We start from the raw sequence: 11,620 nt of genomic DNA on the forward strand, positions 1-11,620 counted from the left end.
ACATGTTCTAACAGTGTTTCCATCCTCCGTACCCCTCATTTTTTAAAACAATAGACTTGTGCACCTGAGATTCCACGGTTAAATGAAACAAATACGTATTTGTTAAAAGATAGACTTTGTATCTCCAAACTCCTCTTTCTGCTGTTGAAATGATACTCTGAGGGCCAAATAGGCCTTCGTAAAATCTCCTTTATATCAGAGATCATATTGTCAGTGGATAGCGGCACAAGAAGAATGTTTCTGTTTTTTTCCTAATGTGTCTCTTAAACTCACTGTAGCTATTTTTACCTGTGACTTCATTATTTTATATTCAGAAGAAAATAGTCTTTGTCATACCTCTTCTCTCATCTCTAAGATTGCTACCTTGAATCATTCTAATCCTTATATTAAAAATGATTGCAAATGTACCAGAAACGTCTGTATCAACTAATGAAGAAAAAGAATGAAATGTGGCCCAAGACTTTGGATTGCAATTCCTAACTTTGGTTCTCTAGGATTAAGAGCCCAGGGTAGAGCTTGGCTGGGGGTAGTTCCCAGCTAATTCTAAAAAAAAAAAAAAAAAAAAAAATCTTTATCTCTGCAAAGATCTTGTCTTTAGATTCCACACACACGTAGACTAACAAAATTTGTAGCTAGGAAGAGGTACCAAACGAGAGGTAGACCAAAGCAGAGAAGATAGTCTAGTCAGGGAAAATGAAACCAAGTGAGTTTGATTAAAGGTGAGTTTTCAATAGATTTATTATTATTATAATTGTCCCCAAATATTGTGAGGCAATTTAAATGTGTATTTACTCATTATTTTTCTTTACAACTTTTCTTTAAGGAAAAGGTGGCAAAAATCATCATTCTTAGAAGTAAAGTAGCAATTACATTAATGAAACACAGGGATATGTCACGTTTAACATGGAGCACTGGAGAGGACAAGAACCACTATCCTCAGTCTTTGTTCTCTGCCCTTAGCCCTAACAGCTGCAGCCGGAAGGGGCAAACTGGAGGTGTGCCGTCTGCTCTTGGAACAAGGGGCAGCAGTGGCCCAGCCAAACCGCCGAGGGGCAGTGCCACTATTCAGCACAGTGCGCCAGGGCCACTGGCAGGTAAGCAGGGTGACCACTTCTGGTCCCTCAGGCAGGACTGAGTTCTATGTGAGGACTTCTGATACACAGAGCAAAATGATCACAAGTAAAGTTTGGGTTACCCAGCAGTGATCAGGTTTGAGGACTTGGACCTTTGTTGTGAATATTCTGGTTAATTGAGAATACAACAGTTAACATTCAAAACGATCACTTTGTATAGAAGGACTAGCTACTTTTGTCCTGGTAATAGAGTGACCTCCTTCTCACATTACACAGTATCCAAAGTCTCCTTGGAAGGTTCATTTCTCAGCGAACTTACGCTAATCACTCACTTGCAGATGTCTGAGACTTACTGAAAGAAAATACAGTGAATGCAAATTCTAATGATACAATCCTTTTAGATGTTTGGATTCTGGATAAATGTTAATTTATACACTTAGGATGGAAAGGAAAGCACACTGATAATAATCTTCAGAAGTATTTCAATAGAAAAAAGGCTGTAGAAGCCAAACAGCCCTAAAGAGTTATCAGAGACACTTCATTAAGTTCAGTTCAGTTGGAAGTATTAACTGCAGGCAAATTTGCAACCACTAGAGGGCAATAAAGGAGTGATTTATGTTGGAACTTCCATTATGGGATTGTTTAATCCTACATCTTGACTGTTGTTAAGTTCTTTTTTACTTAGTAGCTGAGTCAGACATTGAGAGTTGAATCCTTCTCATTTGGCTGTCCCTAAGAGAGTTAGAGATTAAATCACATGGTACTAGGACTTTGCAGGTACTTCTAGAGGGTAGTGGAAAGATGCATAGAGGTGACTGGTACAGCAGTAGGAATTCCTACAGAGTATGAGATAGTGTGCACTTGTCTTCTCCACAGCTCTTCTTTGGGCTGATTGGTCCCTGTTTCTCTGCACTTGCAGATTGTTGATCTTTTACTCACCCATGGAGCTGATGTCAACATGGCAGACAAGCAAGGCCGCACTCCCCTGATGATGGCTGCTTCGGAAGGCCATCTAGGAACTGTGGACTTTCTACTTGCACAAGGTTAGTCTTGGGATGCTAGAGCTGGTTGGCCAGTGTCCATCAGTACCTGGTGAACTCATGATTTCCAGCAATGGATCCCAGGAGATGCTAAGAACAGATATTAATCCAGTTGGTTGGAAAATGAAAGGCTATCTCCTCCCCTCTTGTATTCAGTGTAGTGCTTCTAACTCTAATACTCTCTATTTCTTTATGACTTGAGGGATTTAAATAAAATTAACATATTCTAAATTCTCATTCAGATCAGTAGTCTCCAAACTTTGACTTTCAAAAAATATATACTCAATAAATGTTCATCTTCCAGGGATTGTGTTTTGACTTCAAGTTTATCAATTCTTTTGTAAGCCTGCACAACTAATATTTTTCTTGAATTCAAAGGAGGCAAATGCCAGTGAAGACCCCTGCTGACTGTGGGATCTTATTTGGGGGATCCAGATTTTTTTCTTTTTTTTTTGAGACGGAGTCTCGCTCTGTCGCCCGGGCTGGAGTGCAGTGGCCGGATCTCAGCTCACTGCAAGCTCTGCCTCCAGGGTTTACGCCATTCTCCTGCCTCAGCCTCCTGAGTAGCTGGGACTACAGGCGCCCGCCACCTCGCCCGGCTAGTTTTTTGTATTTTTTAGTAGAGACGGGGTTTCACCGTGTTAGCCAGGATGGTCTCGATCTCCTGACCTCGTGATCCGCCCATCTCGGCCTCCCAAAGTGCTGGGATTACAGGCTTGAGCCACCGCGCCCGGCCTTGGGGGATCCAGATTATTACCCGTTGTAATAAATTCCTTTTGACACTTACCAACATCCACAAATTCCTGGTGAATGGGAAATAAGTTAAAGGAGATGTTGATCACACCACCATCGTAAAGCACGTCAGGCTCCTTTTGGTTGCTGTGACCTCCATCGCCTGTGCATAACGGTGGCTGCTGATGGTGGACCTCTGTAGTAGCAAAAGCTCATCACTGGTGACTCCGCAGTGCCATCTAGTGGAGCTTGAGCATTTGCTTGAAGCAAGAGGCAGTCAGAGGTGGTCATTCCAATTAGCCTCTGCTACTAGTAAACTGGACCCAAATGTCTGTAATTACATCCACAAGCACATGTACTTTCCTTCAAGGAAACCAACCTCCTGAAGAATTATGCCTAGGCCAGAGCAACTGAGGGTAGTTTAATTAGGAAGAAATTTAGGTTTCTTCTAAGATTTCAAACTACAGCTCAATCAGAGACTTACTGGATCTTTAGCTGGATCCCTCAAGTAAGATTTGTTTCCACAGACTCAAGACTGGGTCAGAATCAGAGAGTTGCTCTTACAGGGTGCAAAGTGGCTCTTGCCTTCCCCATATAAGCTACCAAAGAAATTTGGCTTCATGATATCTATCTTCATTTCTGCTGGGGAAAGCAGGGAGGAGGGAGAATGTGCCTGAATTCTCAAGATAAGATGTGTCTGGAGTAAATATTCCAGAACAAACCAAGTCCACTGAAAGAGGCAGGACCTCTTGAGCCCCTGATAACCTCTAGATAGCTGCAAAGTACCTGTCATGTGCCAGTCGAGGCTCCGTAGTCCTAGATTCCAGGTATTTGTTCTCCCTTACCAGCGAAGACATTTTCATCTTTGTACTGTTTCATTTTTTTCCACATTTAAATGAGAGGCTTAATGAATTCAACAAAGATTTATTTAGGCTGTGTTGTTAGCAGAACACTATACTAGGAACTATGAGTGATTCTGATTTTTGTAATTAATATACTGTAATCTGTGCCTTCAAAGGGTCTATAATGTGGCAAGGAAGAGATGAAACAAAGATAAATACCTTAAAAAGCAGAGAATCCTGAGTGCTCTGATACAAGGGTCCTCTGAGTTAGACTAGGACAGACTTTGAAATTCGAAGAGGAAAAATGTTCTATATTTAGGGAGAGGAAGTAACCTAGATGAAAGGCCAAAGAGGAGTGACAGGTTTGGAGAAATATGTAGGCTGTCTAGTAAAGTGTAAGAGGACTACAGAAAATAAAATTGGAAAGGTATATGGAAATGGAAAAGGACCAAGTTAGAAGAATCTGGACTTAATTCTGAAGGAATCTGGAGAGGCTTTTAAAATTCTTAAATAAGGAATTGATGGTAGAGTTGTGCTTTAAAAACAATCACTCTGGCAGTATGTGAATAGTGGATTTGATAAAGGAGCCAGGAGATCAGTTAGGAAGCCCTTGTAATGGAACAGATGAGGCATAATGAGGTCCTAACCCAAGAGCAGTAGCTTTCAGAATAGAACAAAAGGGCTATGTGCAAGAGGTATTTTGGATGTGAAGTCTGATTAGATGTAGGAAATAAGGATAGAAGAGTTAAAGATAAGTCCAGAGTTGTAAGATGGACATTTGGAAGAATTGTGATTTCATTAACTGCAAGAGAAAGAAAAAACAGAAGAGGAAGATTACAAATTGGATTTTGGAAGTGTGTAACATATTATGGATTTGTTTCATATGTATCTCCTTCTACTTTCTTCTCTTTCCTTATCTTTGGAAAATCAGTTCATCTGTAATATACATCCAAAACTTTCTTATCCTACTTTTTCCACCACTGGATACTTTGTCCAGGAAATTTATAGATGTTGTATCTGAGAAAATGCCTTGGACTCTCTTCCGTATTTAATCTTATTCCATGTTAGAGTCAGTGTTTTAATTACAAACTATACTATTACATAAATGGCTCTCATCAGGATTAAGATATGGTCCCTTGCAGCTTTTCATCCTCCTGTGGGAAACCACAAACTCTCCTGACCTCTGGGGATGCAAAGGTGATAGGCTAGATAACTGCTGAGTAAACCCTGAGCCTGCTGTGGCAGGTCCTAAGCTCGAGCTGATACCTGAATCCTGACCAGCTGAGGGGGCAGCCAAGTGTCCTGGTGCAGTAACTTGGTCTCTGATGTAGTTAAAGATGACTTGCCTACTGTGTGGAAAGAGTTGTCTTAGGTACTCTTCTAGCAAATAAATGATGCGCTTCTTGCCATCGAAGGCCTTACAGTCTGGGCCTTAAGAACCAGTTGTAGATTGGATTTTAGACTGATTACAAAGCAGCATGTCAAGTATGCTTGATCCTTTCAAGTGAAAATGGAAATGTTGAAGGGAAACAGATCCAGAATATGAAAGGGTGGGTGGAGAATTTAAAAGGGGGGAATGGAATTATTGAATAAGGCTGAGTAGTTTAAACTCTGAATTTCTTGTTTATTTGATTTGTATTTGTTTTTTGTTCTTGTTTTTGTCTTTTTTTAGACAAGGTCTTACTCCATCACCCAGGCTGGAGTGCAGTGGCGTGATCATAGCTCACCAAAGCCTGGAACTCCTGGGCTCAAGCAATGCTCCCATCTCATCCTCCCATCCCAGCCTTCCTAGTAGCTAAGACTACAGGCTCACACTACCACACCTGGCTAATTTTTTAGTTTTTGGTAGAGACAGAGTGTCACCATGTTGCCCAGGCTGGTCTCAGGTTTCTGGCCTCAAGCAGTCCTCCCACCTCGGCCTCCCAAAGTGCTGGGATTATAGGTGTGAGTCACTGCATCCAGTGAAATATTTATTTTTTTAATTGACAAGTAAAAATTGAATATGCCATAATGTATTGCTTAACCATGAGGATAGGTTCAGAGAAATGCATTTTGAGAATTGTGTCCTCAGGTGATTTTGTCATTTGTAAACATCATAGAGTGCAGTTACACAAACCCGGACGGTATAGCCTACTACACACCTAGGCTGTATAGTACAGCCTGGTGCTCCCAGACTACAAACCTGTACAGCGTATTACTGCACTGAGTTACTGTGAATAGTTGTAACACAGTGGTATTTGTGTAGCTAAACATATCTAACCATAAAAAGGAGCAGTATTGTGTACAACATGATGTTTTTTTTTGTTTTGTTTTGTTTTGTTTTGTTTTGTTTTGTTTTGTTTTTGAGACGGAGTCTGGCTCTGTCGCCCAGTCTGGAGTGCAGTGGCCGGATCTCGGCTCACTGCAAACTCCACCTCCCGGGTTTACGCCATTCTTCTGCCTCAGCCTCCCGAGTAGCTGGGACTACAGGCGCCCGCCACCTCGCCCGGCTAGTTTTTTTTTTAGTAGAGACGGAGTTTCACTGTGTTAGCCAGGATGGTCTCGATCTCCTGACCTCGTGATCAGCCCGTCTCGGCCTCCCAAAGTGCTGGGATTACAGGCTTGAGCCACCGCGCCCAGCCCATGATGTTTTGATACAGGCTGTATATCCCTTATCTGAAATGCTTGGTTGTATATCCCTTATCTGAAACGCTTCTGTTGGGATTTTATTTTTTGTATTTTGAACTATTTGCATTATACTTACTGGTTGAGCATTTCTAATCCAAAAATGTGAAATCCAAAATGCTGCAATCTGAATTTCCTTTGAGTGTCATGTTGGCCCTCAGAAAGGTTCAGATTGTGGAGCAGTTCTAATTTTAGATTTTCAGATTAGGGATACTCAAGCTATATATGTATACATTGTGGAATGGCTAACTGAAGCTACTTAACGTGTGCCTTACCTTACACACTTATCTTTTTTCTTCTGCTGAAAATGCTTAAAATGTACTTTCATAGCAATTTTCAAGTATATATTGTTATTAACTATCACTATGACTATAGTTAAGAACTATAGAGTAGATTTAGTCTACAGGTTAATAACCAATACAGTAGATCTCTTAAACTTATTTCTTCTTTCTAAGTGAATTGTATGTCTTTGACCAACATCTCCACAATCTCCCCCACCTCCTAGTTTCTGGTAACCACCATTTTATTCTTTGATTCTATGAATTTAACTTTATTAGATTAAACTCCAGATTTCTTTCGTGGCCTGGGCTCAGTGTCCTCTCATGTGTTTATTTTCCCCACCTGGGGAGGGAGAAAACATGTCCTGGGCTCCTATTTGATGAGACTGTCTCAAGGAGTTAGCACTATTATCAGTGGAAGGCTTCTGCTCAGTTCAGAAAACATTCACTGAGCTCCGGTGTGATAAGGGCCGAGGCAGCCAGATTACTTGAGGTCAGGAGTTCAAGACCAGCCTGGCCAACATGGTGAAACCCATCTCTATTAAAAATACAAAAATTAGGCCGGGCGCGGTGGCTCAAGCCTGTAATCCCAGCACTTTGGGAGGCCGAGACGGGTGGATCAGGAGGTCAGGAGATCGAGACCATCCTGGCTAACACTGTGAAACCCCGTCTCTACTAAAAAATACAAAAAACTAGCCGGGCGAATTGGCAGGCGCCTGTAGTCCCAGCTACTCGGGAGGCTGAGGCAGGAGAATGGTGTGAACCTGGGAGGCGGAGCTTGCAGTGAGCTGAGATCCGGCCACTGCGCTCCAGCCTGGGCGACAGAGCGAGACTCCGTCTCAAAAAAAAAAAAAAAAATATATATATATATAAATTAGCCAGGCGTAGTGTGCGTGCCTTTAATCCCAGCTACTTGGGAGGCTGAGGCAGGAGAAGTGTCTGAACCTGGGAGGTGGAGGTTGCAATGAACTGAGATTGGGCCACTGCACTCCAGCCTGGGCAACAGAGCAAGGCTCCATCTAGAGAGAAAAAAAAAGAGGAAGAAGAAGAAAACGCTCATTGAGAATTTATTACATGCAAATAGGATACATAAAAATAGATAAATAATGGAATAAGTTGACTTACGTTAAGCATATTTAAGATGAGGTAGCAGTGAACTGTGAGAAGCTTCTTAGAGGCAGGAGGATAGAGATAGTTCTTAGAGAATGGCAAGAAGTGAGGCAAGTCATGGGGGAAGAAAAGCTCTTCCACACACGTGGAGCAGCGTGACCAAGAGTGAGGATGCAGAAGGATTGACGGGAGATCCAAGAGGCAGAGAGTGAGGATGTGGGAGGATTGACGGGAGATCCAAGAGGCAGTGAGCACATCCATTTGGCCGAAGTGGAGGATTCTCACAGGGGAATAATAAAACAGGTATAGAGAGTAATTGGGAATAGATTGTGGATGACTTTGAATACCCAATAAAACAACTGGAATCTGTTTTATTGAAAGCTTGTAGGATGAACTTTTAACAGTTGAGATGTAACTGGCATACCAGGATCAGTCTTAAAATGGAAATAGTCCGGAAATGAGCGGTGTTCTTTGTAGGAGCATGCCCCTTCAGTGCTTCCCCTCCTGCTGTGCGTTTCCATGTCTCCTCAGCCCTGTGCTATCACTTGCCTTTGCAGGTGCCTCCATTGCTCTCATGGACAAAGAAGGATTGACAGCCCTCAGCTGGGCTTGTTTGAAGGGCCATCTCTCAGTAGTACGTTCTCTGGTGGATAACGGAGCTGCCACAGACCATGCTGACAAGAATGGCCGTACCCCACTGGATCTGGCAGCTTTCTATGGTGATGCTGAGGTGGTAAGTACCTTTAAACAAGCCTCAGGAGAGCAGAGAGAGGGCTGTTCTCCATCCATACTACCTGGAGTTGAAAGTGGAGTGATGTATTGATGATTCCTGATACAGAGCTCTCAGATCTATACTTGCTAAAGAGCAAGAATATTCATAATGCTATTAAAGATCAAGAATATAGCTAAGGCCTGAAATACCATGGCGGCATAGTCTGGTTCAGGCCAGCAGTTGAAAAAGGGCAGGCCGCAGCCAGAGCCCTCAGTGGAACAGTGCTGAGCCATTACACCTCTCCTAACTGCTCTGCTTGATCCATGTCCTAGGTTCAGTTCCTGGTAGATCACGGGGCCATGATCGAGCACGTTGACTACAGTGGAATGCGCCCTTTGGATAGGGCAGTGGGGTGCCGGAACACTTCTGTTGTTGTCACTCTTCTGAAGAAAGGAGCCAAGATAGGTAGGAGAAGGGAAGAAGCTGTTGGCCATCTGTGCCCAGGGGCCAGACTGGTCCAGTGGTCTGGCTGCCCTGGGTATTTGGTGTGAGCATATATAGTTCCCCTTCCTCCCTGGCCCAATTATTCTCCAAGTGAACAGAGAGGCTCTTGGCCCAGAGAAAGCACCATGTGAGCCGTGGTCTGCAGTCCCCTGTGTCCAGAACCACGTGGTTCTCTACCATGTCCCTTGTAGCCTTAGCCAGGAGGCTGCTCTGGCCTTAAGCACCTCTCAGCACTGCCTCTGTACCAGCCCCATCCTGTCAGCATCCTGGATCTCTGCACTGCCGTGAGCCTCTGCTTTCCCTTGCTCTGAATGTGCTTCAGACTCAAGTCCCTGCTGCCGCTGTCCCAGCTGCTCCCCAAACCCACAGACCTGTAGACGAGGGTTGGCTGATATGCTGGCTTTGTGCTGCCTGCCTCTCACTGCTGCTTTTTCCTTCTTTTTTTTTTTTTCACCTTCATCCATTTTTTTTTCCTCTCCTACAACTTTTTGTTTTCTCCTTTCTTTGAAGGTTGTCAGACGTTACCGAGTCGCCCACGAGGTATATTTCACCGCTGTCAGCATCAGGCGTGGTCTGATGGCTTGGTCAGCTTTGCCTTCTCCTCTTTGGTTTAGCCTGCATGAGTTCCCTACACCTCTAATCTTTTAATTTACTTCACCTTAAAAGAAGATTTTTTTTAATGACTGTTGTAGAGAATAACTTGAACTTTTGATAACTAACCTTGAAAAGCATAGTTTGTAAATAATTCAGGCATTTGTAAACTAATCAATGTAACCTTTTCTTTCTTTTTGTGGGTAAAGTCATCCTCAGTAATGTTGGTTTGTTTCACGTCTGATTGACATTCGAACTGTGCTCCTGCTTCAAAGTGAATCCCGGGAAGTCCTAGTGGGTACTTATCATTTAAGGGAAGCTTTAGAGTTATCAGTGGTTTCCCTTCTGCAAAGTACATATTTTAAAGTTAAGAGGCTAAACGTCTGGGGGTTTTGAGTCCCAAATCCAAAATAAATTACCCTTTTTGGACTTTTCAAATCCTGTGGTAATGTTTAATATAAATCCTTTCTCCCAATTTCCTTATTTAAAATAATTCCAAACTGAGCCATTGCCTGCCCACATGCAGCATGCAGGCTTTGCTGCCCTCATGTGGGGCAGGCTCACATGGTTCCAATATTCTTATTTTAAGGTGAATACAAATCCAATGCAGCTTCTTGGCAGTGGGAGTTACTAAAATACTCCCAGGTCTAAAAGATGAGGTACTGATTGTGGAGCAAGTTGTTCTCTCAGCAGAAATTCCCCCAGGGTATTTTTTTCACCTAGCTTCCTACCACCCTTACATTGTATGAGTTTTTTACCCATCATGCATCCTGTACACTACAGGTCCAGCCACATGGGCGATGGCCACCTCCAAGCCAGACATCATGATCATCCTCTTGAGCAAGCTGATGGAAGAGGGGGACATGTTTTATAAGGTGAGGGGAGGGAGGGACACAGTTTCTTCAGAATGGCCACTCGCTGTTTTCTATGTGTAGAATCTTCCAAAGTCTTGAAATCAGTTCTCATCTTTTGTAGTAGAGGCCAAGGGAAAATACTGTTCCTCAGTGATGGCCTCATATGTTGGGGATCCTGGGGTTCTGCCTTACCAAGAGAGCAAGGGTAGCCTATACTTGCCTGCAGCTGATCAACCTAAAGCCCTGGTTTCACCTGGTCACTAACCGGTGGTTATGTCGATTTCTACATGGAATCTGTTAGGTAGGATCTGGAAACTCATGAGACAAGTAAAAGTAAAATAATGTAGTATAGCTATTTCCATTATGTTGATCCTAGCTTTCATATGTCATAATATATACATAGATTAAAAAGTACGTAACAATAGCTTATCAGCATCCTTGAATAAGATAAGGAAACCAAGACAAATAGCAATTATAAGATTTGTTTGAAATCATTCACTGAATGACAGCAATTACAAAAACTATGGAGTCTTTTTGTACTCACAGTCCAAGCTGAAGGCTCCATACCCTGACACAAATAAACTCCGTGGTCTATTCCATGTCAAAGTCATCGCACTGTGTTGAGATCAGCTGGATTACCCGCCCCCAAAACTTCATACAAATCCAACCCAGTTTTTGGCAGCAGGCATCACTGACACTTCCCCAGGACTAAAAGTTAAGGAAAAATAGTTGTGAAGCATATTATTCTCACCTGTGTCAGGAGTGTACAAGTTCCCAGGAGCAGAATTCTATCTTCTAAGTACCCTTTGAGTGAGTCATGGTAATCTAGGACTCTCAGGCTTTCAGGAAGCTTAAGCCCTGGCCCAACCTTGATTTTACGCAACTTCAAAGAAAGTCCTCATTACCCTAGATGTCATATTTATGGACTTCACAATGGCATTGCTCTCAGGTTATGTCCTGGTTATAGCATAACTTCTGGTATTCTGAGGCAAGAAGTCCTCTTAATGAAAATATGCAGTGCCGTTATTGTTCCCCTCAAAATTCTACCTTGAAAGGTTCCAAATCTCTCCTTCATGAATGGTGCTAAGGGAAAAGTAAAAGACTGGGATCCCTGTGGAGTTGTAAGTATAGAGAAGGAATAGAGTGGATAACGATCAGCTAAAGGGGTGGGAGATGCTGCCTGCATCTTTCTGGGCTCAGCTTATAGATTTTCAGACACA

At 42.8% G+C, this 11,620-nt stretch overlaps 1 protein-coding gene across 1 annotated transcript in view; it reads left to right on the forward strand.

Annotated features, from left to right (window-relative positions):
* The window catches only part of TANC2 (tetratricopeptide repeat, ankyrin repeat and coiled-coil containing 2), a 474,294-nt gene that overhangs the window by 449,998 nt on the left and 12,676 nt on the right, over positions 1-11,620 (forward strand). Inside the window, exons 20-24 of the mRNA XM_030923595.1 lie at positions 961-1,094; positions 1,993-2,116; positions 8,297-8,472; positions 8,784-8,916; positions 10,330-10,421. Of these exons, the coding sequence (XP_030779455.1) occupies positions 961-1,094; positions 1,993-2,116; positions 8,297-8,472; positions 8,784-8,916; positions 10,330-10,421 (659 nt within the window). The remainder of the gene's footprint in view (positions 1-960; positions 1,095-1,992; positions 2,117-8,296; positions 8,473-8,783; positions 8,917-10,329; positions 10,422-11,620) is intronic.

Source organism: Rhinopithecus roxellana, chromosome 19 (genome assembly GCF_007565055.1).
Source record: "Rhinopithecus roxellana isolate Shanxi Qingling chromosome 19, ASM756505v1, whole genome shotgun sequence".
Lineage (NCBI taxonomy): Eukaryota > Metazoa > Chordata > Mammalia > Primates > Cercopithecidae > Rhinopithecus > Rhinopithecus roxellana.